Source organism: Oryzias latipes, chromosome 13 (assembly GCF_002234675.1).
Source record: "Oryzias latipes chromosome 13, ASM223467v1".
In the NCBI taxonomy this organism is placed as follows: Eukaryota; Metazoa; Chordata; class Actinopteri; order Beloniformes; family Adrianichthyidae; genus Oryzias; species Oryzias latipes.
In genome coordinates, this window is record NC_019871.2 from 4,816,659 (window position 1) to 4,834,933 (window position 18,275).

The 18,275-nt window shown below is 38.2% G+C and overlaps 1 protein-coding gene across 4 annotated transcripts in view; it reads left to right on the forward strand.

Annotated features, from left to right (window-relative positions):
* LOC101166485 (mitogen-activated protein kinase kinase kinase kinase 5) overlaps positions 1–18,275 on the forward strand; it is a 75,779-nt gene that overhangs the window by 24,999 nt on the left and 32,505 nt on the right. The window contains exon 1 of one of the 4 annotated variants that reach the window (XM_011482263.3): positions 732–1,127. The exons of the other annotated variants lie outside the window; for them this stretch is intronic. Within the exon in view, the coding sequence (XP_011480565.1) occupies positions 1,020–1,127 (108 nt within the window). The 5' untranslated portion in view covers positions 732–1,019. Of the gene's footprint in view, positions 1–731; positions 1,128–18,275 lie in introns of those variants that run through there. 4 annotated transcript variants of the gene reach the window in all.

The following is an 18,275-nucleotide window of genomic DNA, read 5'->3' on the forward strand; positions in this document are numbered from 1 at the left end:
TATTTTTTAGGGTCTTATTTATATTAGATGTCCCCAACAGCAGTAGGCGTGTTGTAGGCTACAAAGTCTGCAGCATAGCTGCACATGCTTCTGTCGGTGCACCACTTCCAGCTTCCACACTACAGCACAACTATTTCCTGAATTCTCATGAAGCTTTCTGCAGATTCTTCTGTTAACCAGATGATGCATTAAAGCATTTCTCTGAACTAAAGCTGCACTTCTTTTTACAGGTGCTTTTCTTTCTTACCGGCATTCTTACCATATTTAACACCTTCATTTGCACCTGTCTAAAAGTTATAGCTCATTAAAAAAAAAAAAAAACTGGTTGTTGCTTGTTAACAGGATGTGATGGGTGCCCCCCTATGAACAGGATATGAACAGGAAGCCGAAAAGGGAGCTCCAAGCTTGAGTGACTTTTCTTGCAGTGCTGCAACACACACACACACACGTTGTTTCAGTGGGTGTAAAGATGAGACTGAAACCACTGCAGAAAAACCCCAATCGCAGTTGTACAGTGACAAGTCAGACATCTGCAAGCACTGACTCTCCTAAAGGCTGCCGTACGTGTTCACTCACGCAAAAATCTGGTACGCGTGAAGCTGTCGGTTTAGCTTGAGATCAACTGACTTTTCTTCTGCAAAATGCAAAACATGCGACTGTGCAAACGGCAGTATTCTGTGCGTTGGTGATCTATAGAAGTGCTAAATGCAAACAAAACAGGAAACAAAGTTCAATTATGCAAAATAGCTGCGAAAATATGTCTGAGAGAGAGAAAAGGAAGGTGTGCGATTGAAGTAAGGGAGGATCTGCGAGAGTGACTGAGAGAACCAGGAAGACGTGCGAGACTGGAGCTGAGCCAAGCACCAGTCATACTCAACATAAGGGCTCTCGTTTTGCAGCTCCTGGAGCTCTTTCTTCATAACTCGCCTCTGCTGAGTGGTCGTCGGTCTTAGATGGAGTGTGTGAACGTGTGAGGGGTTGTTTGACATGCCCAAGGGGGGGTTTTAGTGAGAAACAACATGGATTTCCATCACAGGGCAGCTCTGGATATCTCCACCAAGAACCCTCAAGATGATTTTGAGATCCTTTTAAGAGTTGGAGGTGGAACCTATGGTGAAGTCTACAAGGTCAGAGTCCCTGCTGCTTTTTATTGTCTTTGCAACACACACAAAAATGTAAATTAGATAATAATCTGAGAAACTATGGCTGGAGGGAAGGCTGTGTTTAAGTATAGACTTAACCCAGTAAAATGGTTTAAATGGGGAATATTCTAGACTGATACAATCTCCAGTCTGGCTTTTTTTTTTTTACTTCTTTTAGTTTTCTACTAAAACTACTTCTACTTTTAGTTTTATTCTAATTTGAAATGAAATAGGATGAGATTAGTTTTAGTTTCATTGTCATATTGCAGCTGCTTCTTTACTGCAGCTTACTCTGTCAGAGGAAGTGATTCGTAACATGAACTGAAAGTATTTATATCTCTTTTTTTTGCCTTAAAATAGTTTTTTGCCTTTGCCGAAAAAGACATCAATCTACTATTAAATGTCAGATTTGTTGAAGGTAGTGAAACTGTATTTTTCTGTGGAAAAGTGAAGTTGTAGTTGAAGCAGGGAAAATTGTACTTCCAGAAAGAGTTACACTCATGTAAGGCCTCAGGGGGTGTTTGTAGAGCAATTGTTCTGATCTATAGATGGGAAGGATTGTATTTGTTTAGGACCCACTTGGTCCACACCAAGCATTTGGCTTGTTAATAGATCCAGATTTCACACGTAAAATCGAAAACTTCCAGTTGAAAGTTGCTTTATAAAAAATCAGATCCATTATCTTCAACTGTGAAAATGTCCTCAATGTGGGTCAGTCTTACCAAGCATTCTGTAGTCCAGAGGTGGGCACTGAGGGCCGCATTCCTGCATGTTTTCCAGCATACCCTGCTCTGGCATGTTCTAATTGGATGGACACACCTGAACCAGGTAATCAGCCATGAGTAGGGCAAGACTATCTGGAAATCATGCAGACACACCGGCCCTCGAGGCCTGGAATTGCCCACCCCTGCTGTAGTCCAAGAATCTTTTTATCTATCAACTTCTAAACATTTTTGTTGGGTTATCCATATATTGTCAGCTGGTTTTGAATCTGCCTGCGGTGGATTGGCGATGTGTTCACGGTGTACCTCCCCTTTGTCAAGTACTGGGATAGGCTCCAGCACCTCAATGATCCCTAAAAGGATTAAGTGAGTTTAGAAAATGGATGGATGGTTTTGACTCTGTTTATTTGTGAAGTTCGTAAAAAGTAAAAAGAAAAAAAACAAATTGTTCTGAGTCTTAAAGTAAATGTAAAAATACATTAAAAAAAAGATTGTCTAAGAAAAATTATCTTTTTATGTAGCAAATAATCATAGTTTAAGAAAACAGTGACTAAAAAATGTTTTTTCTTAAGATTTTTGTGCTTTATTGATAGAAAATCTGCCAATTGGGTAAAAATGTTTGACTTATTTTTTAGGGGCCTGTTTTTGCAGTGCAGTCAGCAGTTAAACAGGTTTTTCCTATTTATTATGAATGTGCAGAGGCTATAGCAGACTCATACAAGCGCTCACAGGCCAAAGTGCTCCATAATGCTTCACCAGTACAACTGAACACATTTTGGTATAGAAAAAGAAAGTCAAACGTAGACGTGTCCAGAATATTGTTGGCTATGGATTTATTTGGACATTTCTTCTTCTAACATACATATTGTTTGTTGTAAAGCATCTGGAAAGAAACTGGTGATTTGATGACGTACATTAGTTTGTTTTTTGGAGTTTGGTCACGTCTTCCATTGCCTCTGGAAGATTGGCGCCAATGCTTGGCAGCGAAGCCGCCATCAGTGCGTGAATGTTTGAATGGGACTGAGACTGTACACTGCTTTGGACCTGAATAGGAAGTCCATGAGTAATACTACTAACCGTCTTGTTTTCAATTAGTTTAAAGACCCAGTCCGGTCATCTTTTGGTCTATTTTCAAAGCGTTCTCAGTGGTCTTTTAATTATGATTATGCATTTTTTAGCCAACATTTTAAAAAACTCTTCCGTTTTCTAGGACAGTTTCTGCAGAGCAACAGGAGTTAATTTGAAATTCACCTCAGAGTTATTGGCGGGACCATAGACGGAGAGCAACCCTGCCCCCATTCCTGTAACCTATGAATGAGACCTTTCTATTTACCTAACATTAGCAGTACAACAAAAATTGCGAGCAATATTGGATCAGTCCAGTTGTACAGTTTTGAGCCAGATTGCAGTTTAGAGGAAAAAGAAGACGTACATAAAAGCTTGTGGCCTGCCCAGTGTACTGTCTAGGTCACAAAAACAATCTTTTTTCAAGCGACATAACTTAGCCTTCACCATGATTTTAATAAAGAAATACTTAGATATGGAATTTTGAGAAGTATGTCCTCCATCATGGGTAAAATGCTACAAGAACACCAAAAGCACAATTTTTTATCAGGGTGGGTTTTTTAATTAACTCTACCACTTTGTGTTTAAACCTGGTCTTCATTGGAGGAAAGGTTACAAGATTCAGAATTTGAGAAAGGTTTGATGGTTGAATAGAACCGATATTGACACATTGACATTGGTAACAGAGAAGAGCCAATAAAGTAAAGGCAACATCTCTCTGCTGCTGCTGAAAATGTGCAAATACCATTTGATAGTTCATCTTTGCAAATTTCTGGGATAACTTTTAAGTATATTTTTGTCCAGTTGAGACCTAAACATTTCAATTTTTTTTAACAAAAAGCTTGAATTTGTATAACAAGTTAAAAATATGAAATTACCTTTCAGGAGCTTTCAGATTGAAATGGTTTTTCAGAGATACAGAGCAGTTTCCCAGTTGACCAATCCTGTCCACACATGACTGGATTTTATTGTTTAGTTTTTACTGGAATGTAAAAAGTAGCCTTTGCTTCTTGTGCAGACACGCACACTGATCAATGCATATGCAGTTGCACCCCCACACACAGCACTGCATGCTGCTCGCCACGTGTTGTTTTTCTCTCAAATTTAGCAAAGGTTCCTGCTCTAAATGCCACACTTCTACATCAGCAGCAGTCCTTAGAGTGCAGCTCTTTCATTTAAACCTTGTTTTAGTGATTAAAGCAGCAGATGTTTTCTACTGAAGGATGAGTAACAAACTCCACTCATAACTCAGCAGACCACTGATGATTTGCAGATACTGATACTTAAAATCCTCAGAACGCTTAAGATTGTATTGTATTTAGAGAACGATGAAAGAATATTGTTCAATTGTATGTGCAAAAGCAGTTATTGATCTCTTTAACAACAACTGAAGCTGTACATGAAGTAGCTTTTTCACGTTCTCTACAGTTTCTAAAAAACACTCAAAACACTTCAGAAAACAACAAATTATTTGAATAAACAAATCCTGTAAATGATTATTTATGAACATAGAAGTTTGCGGGTGTTTTGTCTTGGTTAAAAGATTTTTGTCCATATGTAGGGCCATAAGGACCTGTAACTGTACATGAAGCAAGTTAGCGTTTCAGAAGAATTTTGCTTTTCTGTGTTTAAATATTATCAATGGTTTCTCGTCAAATTTATTTACAATTGTTGAGAAATAATGTGATATTTTATAATCGCATGATGGCATGAAATCTTTATGAAGTCTTAAGCTGACTACTGTGGGTCAGATGACCCTGCTTCAGCTAAAGACATCTCTGGTTGTACCATTATTTGAACATTGGAGCTCTGAAGCTACATATACACTGGTTATTTGACACCCAAGAATCTGCGTTTAGCCCATTGTGTTTACGGTGGACAAGTAGAGAGGGGCTGTTTTCTAGCATATCTCCACCACCTATAGTCAGAAGAGGCATGGTGCCAAATGCCAAAGCGGTACAGATCTGGTGAATTTTGCTCCAGGCTTTTTCTTTCAAAGTTACATTCCATTAAATGAAAAACTTTGGTGTTGTAGAATTTCAAATTGGCAGGAAAAACACAATTATTAATGTCTCCTCTATAATTAATATTCAAACGGTTGGCACCTCCATGAATTAGAAAAGACACTACACACGTTTCACTAACAAATCCGAGTCCATGATTGGTCAAAGTTTGATCTGGTTTAGCTTTTAACGTACGTTCAGTAGCTGTACGTCTTGCACGTGGAGCAAAACCGGTTGTGAGCGTAGTCATAAAAACTTCCCTAGGCGTGTGAATGTGAGTTTTGAGCATGGATGGCCGAAACACGCATTTACACACCTTTACACGCCTTTACATAGACTTCATCTGAAGTGGTTGCTTGAATGCGCATTGCTGAGGGCAGTGTTAACGTTATTTTGGGTTTTTTAGGTAGTGGCTGTTGTCATCTGTCAGTCCGTTGGTGGCAGCTCCAGAAAAGCATTTGAAACCCTGTTCAGGATCTACAAACACCCTGAGGATATTAATAAAGCGGTCACATCAGACCACATATATTTCCATCAACTAAAATGAGACCGAGAACAAGTAGATGGCACATGCAGATGTACTAATGTTGCTGTTTTTCTTATTTTGAGTCTATTTACTGAAGATGCAGACAATGATGTGGCCAATATTTAACCACATCTGTCCAAGCATTTTAGCAAACATGGATTTTATAATCAACTACTGGACATCAGAAATTCCTGTCAGTGGACTAAAAAGAATGTTATTCTTTTTCTTTCAGTTTTAAACTGACCATAAATTAGAGCATTTGGAGAATTTCTTGGTGCTAAATTGTTCTCGTCTTGAATTTTCTTCTGTGTTCAGTGTTGATAGTAATCTGTTGAATGTATCCAGGTAAGCATTTTACAAAGTGAGCGTTTGATATGAAGGATTATCACACACCCATTCTAATAAAAATTGTGTTTTTGGTGTTTTTTTTTTTTAAATGTTCTTGTAGCATTTCTCTCATGATGGAGGAGGTTTATAAAAAATGTAAGATTAAGACAGTGTTTCTGAGTATTTGTTTATTCGAATTGGGATGAATCAGGTGCAGACGAAAAGATGTTTGAAAAAGCTCACAGTTGTGACGTAGAAACTGAAATAAACGAGCCAAGGTTTCCCTGCTCTGCTCCAAGTCTGATATATCTCACATGTCTTCGATCCGGTTCTCCGAGTCCCTAAACCCCATGATTAAGGGGGGGAATTCTGTATACTAAAATCCAAGAAGTTCGATAGAAATTTTCTCTAGAGTTGTGGGTGGGAAGGTTGGCGCAGAGCAACCCTGGCCCCCTTACCATCACTGTTCTGTGTACGCTCTGTCCTGCTAGCTTACAGCCCCTCACACCCTCAACCTAACATTAGCAGTGCAAATAAACAAGCGAGCAATATTGGAGCTATCCAGCCGTACGGTTATGCACCAGGTGCCAGTTCAGACGAGAATGGTGTCGTACATGGATCTAGTCATCTACAAGTGTCTGCATCAGAGTGGAGTGAAGGAGGATGGTTGTGGCCCGCCGATTGTATTTTCTATGTCACAAATACAAACTTTTTCCAACTGCATTTTTTTTCATCTTCTCCTGGTTTGAATAAAGAAATACTCAGAAATGCAATTGTAATCTTAATTTACTTAATAAATGTGTCCCGCATCATGTGAAAAATGCCACAAGAACATGTTGAAAACGCAAAATTCATCGGAGTGGTTTTTTAGATAACAAAACATTCCTATTTATGTCAGTTTTTCTGCTTAATGATCTATATGATTTTAAAATTACCTTGTGCAATTTTAAGATGTTAAACGGCAGATTGGCATCCAAACAGCTGACATAGTTTCCATGCCAAGTTGCTTTTCAACATTTAGTTGCCCTGATCTTCACGTCCATCACACGACTATGGTTTAGTGGTTTCAGTTTCTCTAAAACCTACACATCATATTAGGAATCTGGGTGTTATCATGAACTCTGACTTAAGCTCTTACAGTTCCAATAAAATGTAAGGATTTTCCCTTTAAACACAATAGCAGAATCAAACACATTTTGTCTAAACCAGACCTAGACTAACTTATTCAGGTTAATTCAGATTAATGGTCTCTTCTCTGGACTCTGCAAATGTGCTGTAAGGCAGTTCAACCAGAACACAGTTGTTTGGGTCCTGAAAACCAGGAAGTACGACCATATCAGTCTTTGTCCTCACATCTTTGAACTTAACTTCCTGTTGCTTGGGCCATAGACATCAAAGCTGATCTGCTTTTGCTCGAGTCTTTTTGTGGTTTAACACCAAAGTATGTTGCTGACACGTGGTCCCACATGAACCACCTTGGACCCTGAGAAACTCAGACCTTCTGCTGTGCCCCAAATCACTAAAATGTTCAAAAGCAGAAGCTTTAAAAATGCAGTTTGAAAAAGATTGTATTTGTGACACACATCACATATGCTGGTGGGCTTGTCTGAGCTGGCATCTGGGTCAAAACTGGACGGCTGGATTGCTCCAATGTTGCTCGCCGTTTTTGTTGCACCGATAACGCTAGGTTGGGGGTGTGAGGGGCTGTAAGCTAGCAGGGGGAGTGTGTAAACAGAGAACTCTCAGCAATAGGTAGGGGAAGATGAGAGGGTGTTGCTCAGCACAAGCGGTGCCACCCACAACTCAGAGGTATATTTCTGAGCTACTGCCGCTCTGCAGAAACTATGTCCTAGAAAGCCACACAGGTTTTTAGATTTTTGGCTAAAAACTGCCTAATCATAACTAAAAGACCACAGCAAACGCTTTGAAAATAGATCAAGTCTTTAAGAGCTTACAGTTATTGCTGTTAAGATGTTTTTCCTGCAAAACAAATCTAGTACCAGGATGGCACATTTATAACAAAAAAAAAAGCTGTAGGTCAGAAATCCTGCACACACGCTGCTTTTTATCCATTCTGCAAACCGCTTTGCTGTATCATTTGTTTAGTAAAACTTAAAAGAACAGAAATATTTTTACAAGTAAATGAAAAACATGTTGAAACTTTTGCTTGAGATTTTAAGATTCTGCATTGTCCAATATTTTCGTTAAATGTGTGCAGATTTTAAGTAATTTCATCTTATGAATTAACATGTCTTAACAATTTTTTAAACTCCATACAAGTGCATAATAGAATTTTAAATCATTGACTAATGCGTTCCTTTTATGCTGCTTCTTGTAACTATTGTAAAAAACTGCTTCATAGGTATTTTTTTTTGTTGTGTGAAAACTTCTTTTAGTTATTAACCAAAAAAAGGTTTGGAAATTGAAAAAATACACTGGCATTGAAGGAAATCTGATAAATTACATCCTGAATCAAATTATTTCTGGACTTTGGTTGTGATATTGCATTTAATGAACACATTTTAGCTGTGCACTGATGCTCATTCAGTCAGGCTTGGTACATTCCCTGAATATGTTTAGAATGATAAGAAGAAGAAGTTGGGTGGTGTTAAATATTTTATTTTGAACGGAACCTTTCCCTCTATTGTTTAGTCTCCTATCTCGGAAAAGATGATGTTGTCTTTTTAGGGCATAATCTGATACCTTTTGGGTTTACAGAGTAAATATAACCTAGCAGTAGAAGAGTTTTCACCCTTCTTTCTGGACACCATGGTCAGGTTTTAAGTTAAAACTTTAAGCAAACTACCTTTTACAACATATAAGTAGAACAATTTTTTCTTAAAGAAAGGAGATGAAGTTCACAGATAAACAAGTCCGTGTCTTGGATGGAATTTCAAAGATGCACGCAGAGAGATTTTATTTTTGCAGTTCAAAAACCAGCCAGGGCAGATTCTTTTTGTCTGTTCTTATTTGTTCCAACTCCCACGTGATCTTTTGGAGAGGTCTTTGCGTTGACATTTCCAGAAAAGAACATTTTCTTACTAGCCAAACCAGTTATGAAGACTTAACTTCCTAATTTCTTGTGGTGCATGAACTGAGCAGAAAGCAAAAACCCTGATGGGTTTGTGGCTGGTGGGGCTTTGATGTGAAACTATTCCTATTTTGCCCCTCCTTTAGCAAACCTTTAAAGACTTTTTGATTTTTCTATTGAAGATTATAAAGGAGTCTGCCCTTGAGCTTTATTAATTAGGTTTATTTCCTAGCACCTTTTATATCTACAACACAAATCGCTTTACTTCATGTGTCAAGATAAAGATAGGGTGGAGATTACAGTGATTTTTCACTATAACACAGGTAAACCTTTTGCAATTTAACCTATTTTTATTAGTGCAATTTTGCATACTTTTTTTTACAGCATATGTGGTTCTGCATCCTGATTGGCTATAAACTACTGTCAATCAATCTACTCTCCTGTCTCCTGTTCAGAATCGCAAATTCTGTAACTGTATAAATCTGGCCCTTTTTATCTATGAAGGTTGGAAGTTTAAACGAGAGAAACATGGGAAAAAGTTCATGTCTGTCCAAGAAAAGTGTGAAGGGAAATTCAAACTAAGGATGAATACTTCACATTTTTCACCAATCATGGGTTACCTTGAGGAAACCGTGTACTTTAGTTAGTTTGGTTCATTTATCTTTTAGGCTGGTATTTTATTTTTGCAAAGATAAGTGTTCTAAGTATGTTCATCGAAAAAGACAAAGAGATAAGCACCTCAAAGTAGGGCTCGGCGATATGGCCTAAAAATTCTTATTAAACTCATTTAATTCACACGGAATGAAAAAGGATTCACAAAGTGAGCAGATCAACAAGGTCCCGAGTTACTTTCGGCTGGAAAGACGAAAGGCAAAAACAAAAAAATCAAAATGAACATTGGACTTAAGCAAAACTGGAATATTCTTCCACTCGTGCTTCACTGACTCCGATTTTGTTTTTTTTATTCGATTTCCGATCCCCCCCCCCACACACACACACACTTAAGGAAAGCAATAAGTACAAACGGCAGACAACTTAAAGCAAATTTTGTTTTTATTTAATCAAACGCAAGACAAATGTAACCACCCCATTTCTGGGATGAATAAATAAATGAACACACTCTTGGAATCAAAGTCCCAGCTGTGTTTTAAGTCACACTTTGTAGTCTAGACTAAAGGTAGACAAACATTCACCTTGAGAGTAGCACCATTTTCCAAAGGATTACTAATACAGTTCATATCTGGGATCAAAGTTTTAATTAAATTAACAAACCCCGTCTTCTCCACGGTATATATGGGTACCATGTCTTTGGCCATATGCAAAGCGACCGCTTCGGTCGCTTTTCTCCACCGTGCCCCTTTCGTATGGATTGGGTACCGCGCCCCGGTATTGAACGAGCCCCGGGGCAACGTTCTTCAAGACCGCAGTAACCGTAAGACCTGACCTCAACGGTTCTGCTATCGGTACTGGACAAGTTGCACTAATTTTAATTTTATAAAGTAGAGCTGTGACGGTGTGGGATTTTTGATCACCGTGGTGATGAAGCAGCAGGAGTCGCGGTCAACCGCACCCCGCATGGCCCCCCGCCCGCGCCACCGCCAAACACAAAATCCCCCAGGCGGCCGTGTCGCAAATGAACACAATTCATAATTGCAACACAGTATTCTTTATTAATAAATAACAGTAACAACAAAACACAAAAACTTGATTTAGTTATTTTTTTAAATCGCCCATAACAAAAAAATTGAATTAATTCATTCAATCAATTTTTCACCCAGGCCTACCTCAAAGGTTCTACATTGAGAATAATCTGTTAAAAAAATCTCAAAACCCACTCCGATCATCTTTTGTTTGCAGAGGTCGACCTCTAATCAGAAGATCGCATGGTTGGTTCCTGTCCTGCCTGCCTATGTGTCAGTGTCTTTGGGCAAGACACAGAACCCCACAATGCTCCTGGTGCTTATATCAATGGAGCTGCCATTGGTGTGTGAATGTTTGTATGCTGGTAAATGGGACTGTGACTGTAATTTACTTTGGGCCTTCTAAGAAGGTAATAAAGGGTTTATATAAGTATTCATCGTTTTTAACTAAGCGTACCCTGTGGTCTTTTAATTATGATTACGAAATGCAGTTTTTAGCCAAAAAAAATAAACTGTTGTTGTCTAGGACATAGTTTCTGCAGAGCGGCCGCAGTACATTAGAAATTCACTTCTAAGTTGTAGGCATGACTGTTGGCACAGAGCCCCCCCCCTCCCCATTGTGAGGAGCTCTCTATTTACGCACTCTCCTGCTAGCTTACAGCCCCTCACACCCCCAACCTAACATTACAAGAACAACAAAAATTGGCGAGCAATATTGGATCTATCCATTATACAGTTTTGATTCCAGTTCAAATGAGGAGAAAAAAGACGTACATGGATCTATTTACCTACAAGTCAGAATGAAGCGGAGCAGGGAGCTTGTAGCTCGCCCATTGTATTATCTACATGGCGAGTACAATCTTTATAAAGCTGAATTTTTTTTGTCTGCTCCTTTTTCACAACAATTTAAAAAGAAATACTCAGAAATTACATTTTCATTTTAAATTCTTGTATACATTTGTCCTCCATCAAGAGAAAATGCTACAAGACACCAATAAACACCATTTTATTTGGAGTTCGTTGTAATTATTTTACCATTACAGTGACATAGATAACATTGTTTCTTTAAAGAACCACTCCAATGAAAATGGCATTTTGGGTGTTTTTAACATGTTCTTATAGCGTTTTTCTCTTGATGGAAGACGTATATAAAATAATTTAAGATTTCTTTATTCTAATTGTGATGGATCAGCAGCAGACAAAAACCCACAGTTTGAGAAAGATTGGGTTTGTGACGCAGCAACTGACTTTTACCACAAAAGTCTCCCTTCTCTGCTATAATTCCAAATCCTCCACTTGAAGACAAATAGATCCATTATAACATCTTCATTTTCCCCTTCTGAGCTGCCATCTGGCTTTAAACTTGTATGGCTGCATTCAATATTGCTCGCCGTTTTTCTGTCGCGTCAACGTTAGCTTGGGGTTCCGAGGAGCTATAGGTTAACGGGAAAGAGTGTAAACAAAGGCATGTTGGAATATCAACGTGGGGCTACTTCCACGCGCACAACCAAGAGGCAAATTTCTGATAATGTCCTGCTGTGGTATGAAAAACAACACAGGTTTTTACATTTTTATTAAAAACTGCATAATGTCAATTAAAAGACCACCGGGACACTTCTACAACAGAAAAAAAATGTAGTTGGTGGGACTTTAATGACTTTGTCAGGTCAGACTGCATTTGTGCTGCAAAGCAACCAATAATAAACGGCTCATTTTCAAGTGGAATTTTACAGTTTTGTTCATCAAATAAGTCACAAGGTTTAGAAAAAGTCAGCTTTTTAAATTTCTTTAATTGAATGTATTTTTTTTCACAGCTCCACCTGCGGTACTTCAGCATTTATTTATCAAACTAGTTTTGACCACATTACTCCACCAGTACCTCACGGTGTGGAAAATCTAACAGCTTTGCCCTCACATAATCCTGTTGTGTTCGTTTACTATAAAAACAAGAATTTTGTAAGCAGAGATCTAATCTGGATGTTTGACATTTGAAGAAGTTCATTTCTATGTGCGCAGTCGTGTCTAATCAGAGGTTGATGACCAACGGAGCTTTTCTCTTTCCTCTTCTCAAATGGGCCTTTTTCAAGTTAGTTTTTTTTTATAGCCAGTGCTTACTTTTATTCAGTAACTGCAGATTTGTTCACTGTTACCCACAATTATTTTTTAGAAAATCATTCTGACATTTCAAAAAATCTTTGTATCAGTTTTCCACAATTATGAAAAACAAGTTATAATAAGACAAAACCCCATTGGAGTGGTTGGCATCACTATGGTGACCAAACTTCTGAAGCAACTTATAATCTGCCACTAGTTTTGTTCAAATTTAGTCCCTGTTCAAATCCTTAAGCAGTGTTAGGCTTTGAAAGATTTAAAAGTAGAATTTGGTAGTATTTTCTGTGGACGATCTTGATGATTATCTTATATGTCAGCTTCTGTCTGCATGACAGAGGGAGATGGAAGAAGTTTTTTTATCTTTACATTAAATAAATTATTGTAAGGTGGAAAAGTTGAGAATTTAGCTGGAAAGCAAACTTTTGACCTCTGGATTGAAGCTCAGTTGAAAGCTAGAGTAACTAAAGCTACACCAAGTCCCCCCATACAAAATCAACTTTTTGAGCTTTAAAGTGCATTATAATGTTTATTCCTCATGAAAAACAACCCAAAAGTGGTATTTTGATCTGTTGAGCACAAGCCCCTCCAAATCCATGAAAACGAACGGGTTCTTCCATTTGTACGTATACGTAATTGAGGAACATCTCTTTCCTGAGAGTCTACACTACCAGGCTAACACACACACCCACTTTCTTGGCTAATAGCCTTCCTTTTTCTATGCACAATATGCACATCCATATTTGCAAAAGTTTGGATGTTTGTTTTAGTGGACGAAACACAGACATTCTTCCGAGGCAGACTCTAGCTGGGTTGACGTCATGAAATGGGCGGCACCCACAAGGAGGGCAAGGCGGTGCCTCAGAGATCATGTTGTCTTGCTTTCAAGTAGGAAAATGAGCTGCGAAAATAATTCATATTTCATAAATAATTTGTTCAATAGTGTGCCAAATTTAATATATATTATCATATATATGGATAGAGGTTACTCTGAAAGGCTTTATAAATACACGATATAGGCAAACTATGCAAAAAAAGATTACTTATACTCTGAAAAATACAGTAGTAAAAACACTTAAAGCCTAATATATATATATATATATATATATATATATATATAAATAAATAAAAATTTATTTTTTATTTTTTCCCCTTTTATCTCTGGATGTATTCAAAAGTCATAAAAACTGAGATGGAAATGGATTTTTATGATTTTTTTTTCCATTACATTTTAAATTTATGTTGAAATCGTGTGCAAATGGGGTGTGGTCATTTGATTGGCAGGTGAGCATGGGGCACATTTGTCTTTTATTTGCCTGTTTTTTTTAAAAAGCTGAGATGTCATTTGCGATCTTCTTTAGCGTTTGCCAGAGATGATTGGAGAGCCAAAACTGTGTCTTAAAATCAGCTAAATCAGTTGTCCATCTCTTACACTGAAGGCTAAGCCACTGATTTATTTGCTTCAGTGTATTTCTTTTTGTGGTGTTTTTTTCATTTATGTCCTTTCACAACATTTTCTTGACATTAGAGTTCTTGGTATCTGGGCTTTGATTACCTCAGATTTGATGGAGTTTCTTGCAACCTTGTGAAGACATTCCTCCTGTTACCGTAAAAGCCCGGTTCTCCTTATCTGATGTGGGTTGTGCTACTAAGGTGTTCTACATCGTGGTGCAACTCTACTTTCAGGCATGTCGTCCCGAAGAAGCTTTGTGCTGCACCTGGTGTTGTGTGAGATCAACCTCAGATGCAAAGTGAAGACTGCAGATTGAGGAGGCAAAGAACTCAATAAACCTGTCCTCAGAGATGCGTTAAACTGTGGTTTTGTGCAAATGTAAATGTGTGCTTTGCTGTCAATATGCTTGCATTATGGTTGGTTTTTAGCTTTATTCAGCAAATAAATAAATTAGGATACAACTGAAGAACCAAAGGCTACAGTTTGTCTGGTATTTGGTGAAAAGGGGTATTTGAAAAGAACTGTACATAAAACTGTAATAAATATTAAACAAAGGGATGATAATCTACTGTTTTTGCTCAGTAAAGTTTAAAATACTGTTGCTAGTTTTGGTGTGAGTTTGTGCACCAGCTTTAAAAAGTTATTTGGTGAAGAGCTCAGACTAGCTCAGCTATTGGTTTCTGTTATTTTGATGTTTTTTTGCGTCCATCTTCTCGTCTTTTGTCTGTTTTGTGCATTTTCTTTTCTATTTCTGGTCTTCCTGTTTCCTGTTCAAAGGTTAGGAGTAATTCATGTTTGATTTCCGTTGAATGAGTGCGTCTTGGTGTTAACGTCACAGTTTAGAGCAGATGTAAAAATGTCAGGTTAATATGTGAGAAATATTTTATTTGAAAAAACTTTAAATTTAAAAAAAAGAACAAGATTAGTGAGCTGGATTACTGAAGCATAGTTTACAGTCGGTATACTTGTGATTTGCATAACCTCAAACCCACTGCTGCCTTTAGCCCGCATGCTTTGACTATTTTCCTGACTTTGACTTCTTGTTTATGAACTGACATGATTATGTGAGTTTTCAGCTCCTGCAGAGGTAGTCCAGCTTCACCTGTGCTGCTGACTCCACCTCCTTCAGAGCTGATTGAGGCTTTACTTTCCACCAAATATCAGGTTGGGAGGGGAGGTTTAAAAGCTCCCAGAAACCCCTTCTCCAGTGGGAGCTCAATTCCTTGGGAATCCGTGCTTGGCCCTGCTGTCTATCTTAACCTAGAAAGCCTGGCTTTTGTTCCACCAGGTGGTTCATTTTCAGTTTGGTTTTCTCTATCTTCTATTTGATAGTTTTTCATTTAAGTAGTTGTATCTTAAGGTATATTTTCCTGCTTTGAAATACCTTAGAATGTATGTGGATTTTAAGACATTGCCACCCTCGGTTTTGTCCCAGTCATTTGAGTTTATTAGTTTTGTATTGGTCCTTTCATCAGTCACCTCACAGTTTCAACCCTTTCTTAATGTTACCTATATTTCTCAGTTTCCCCCCGTTAAGGGATGTAACAGAAACACATTTTTTAAGTACAATTTTGTCTCTATCTGACTCCGATCTGGAATAACAGACGTGTTCTTTCCAATGAACTTTAGTCTTGTTAGTCCAAAGAAAGGCTTCTGAATTGTGGTGAAGACTGGTATGTGTTCGCTCAGAACAGTGCCAGGTCAACACACTTTCACACATCTGAATTAGGCTACATTCACACTGCAGGGCTTAATGCTCAATTTGGATTTATTGAAAAAATCTGATTTTTTTTGCAAGACCGTTCACATTTCCAAGTAATTCCGAACTTTTGTGATCTACAGTGTGACCGTGAAACGACCCAAAATTGACCCGCATGCGCAGAAGAGTACTCAACGGTGAACGACGTCACTCGTTTGCGGAAGTAGCTAACGTTAACATGGATGCCAACAACAGTGTTGTCAACAGTGGAGCTCTTTTTTCATTAATAAATTTATTTTGACAAAGGAGCCAGCACAATAAAAATCTTCTCATTTTTAAGAAGGCATTGGAGCCAGGATCATCTGTACCCACTCTTGTGGAATGGGAATGTGTATGTGTAGGGTCCGCACGCGCCCCCGCGTTTGTGTAAGAGAGAGGAGGAGAGCGCGTGCAGCCGGAGAGAATGGGGGGGGGGGGGGCAGTGTGGGAGCGCATTCATGTTGTCTGTTACGGAGGAAGGACAACGGTAATAAAAGAAGGTTTCCCCCAGAATAGATGCTATGGACTCTTTCCCAACCCGTTCTGGAGAATTCTGGAGAATCTAAGGGTCAGAACAGGGAGGAGGAGGAGGATCCGCCTTGGGTCCCCCGCGCTTCTGATCACGGTCGGAAAGGGGAGAAAGAAAAAAAAAAGTAATCGCGGGAAATGTTCAACACCACGCTCGGCCATTTAACTTAACATAAGATAAAGTTAAGGTAAATTAGGTGGGACGCTGGCGTCAAAATGACAAAAATGAAACAATTAGAGTGTACATTGTGTGGACTGTTAGAATTACCTTAATTCCGTAAACGATCAAAGAGTTAGAATAGTTCGAACGATGTTTTGTTATTTCATGTCGCCCATGATGTCTCTGATATTAAAGGGTCAGAGAGTTTAAGGCCTAGTGCCATGACTCAACCTCAGGATGTCGATTGAACGAAAGTGAACCTTCACAGACAGTTTATAGAACAACACAACAAACTATCCATCGAATGTTCGTGAGAATTGTTTAGATACTTCCGCCTTTCTGTTGTTTTACCAACATTGTATGGCAGTAAAAGTACAACCAATGTACCTATAAAAAAAGAGCCCAAATTAATAATGAGAAACTGGTGTTATTGTCATTTTTTTGTCAACTGGACAAAAAATGTGTTGACAAAAGTGTTGAAAATGTCTTTCCATTAAAACAGACCTACTGAAATAAACCCTTTGACTGAAACAATCGTGAAAAGAAGTTTATTGATTTCAAGATTTTTTATCTGGTTTCAATTTCTAAGTTTCTTGTTTTCTCTGTTTGCCCTTTAGCATTAAGTTGGTGAAATTTCAGTTATTTCTTGTTTAAAGGAAGTGAGCAGGGTTCACTTCTTTTTTTTTCCATGATCTTAACGTTTAAAGCTTGAGTGCAGTCATGTGTCTTCACTGAGCTCAGTCGAGGGGAAACACCTCTGCATAGATGATCGGTAGAAACTCAGTCTGGTGCAGAAGTTTTCATCTTCAGTCCACGGCCTCTGATGAGACGGTTCACTTTGCCATTGTTTACTTGTTTACTGCGGGGCGTCTTTCCTTTCTGTGACCGGCCTGGTGTCCCACACAGTGACACACAAACGCACCCAAAGACCTCAGCAGTAGAATGGAGTTTCCATTACTGCTGGATGCCTTTTAGTACAAAGTTGTTGTTTTTTTTTTTTTTTTTTTTTTTTTTGGGGGGGGGGGGGGGGGGTCTTCAATAGTTCTTGTCATGGCTTTCCACTTGATACTTTCCTAAAATGTTTGCATAGCTCCATTTAATGAAGGAAAAATTATTTTCATGGTTGCCGTGTTAGCCGATAGTCTTCACTCTGATAGTGAGTTTCTGTAGAATTGATAAAGATTGGATTATTTCTTGCTAAAAACCACAGTTGTAGTCAACTGAATTCAAACTTGGTTGCAATGCTCGTGTTTTTAGGCCTTGACTAATATGTTCAATTTATTGAAATTAACACTAAAAAGTTTTATTTGCTTTTTTATTGCTAAAAAATTAATAAAAGCAACAAGAATTAAAGTTTCCATGCAGCTGTAAAGCTCTTATGTTTTTCTTTTTATTTGTGTGTTTATAATGATGGACTGGCCAACCATCTGGTCAACCATTGAGGCTAAACTTGGCCTTTTCGCAACAGTGGCAAGGATAGGCTCCAGCAAATCTGTGATCCTTGAACACAATTAATCCCCATTACACCCTGCAATCTTACATATTGCATATATCAGATTAATTGCAATATTTGCTTTTTGTCTCAAAACTAAGGACTTCTTTTCTTTTAGAATGAAATCCACAGTGGACCTGTTGTGAGTGATTCCCATTTAGCTAAAAATTTGAAGTCCAATTCCGATCATCTTTTGGTCTATTTTCAAAGCATTCCCAGTAGTCTTTTAGTTATGATTGTCATTTTTAGCCAAAATTTAAAAAAACTGTTGTTTTTTAAAACAGAGCAGCAGAAGTTCACGAAGGGGGGGTCTGAGGGCAGGGATGCCAGTTTAGTTTA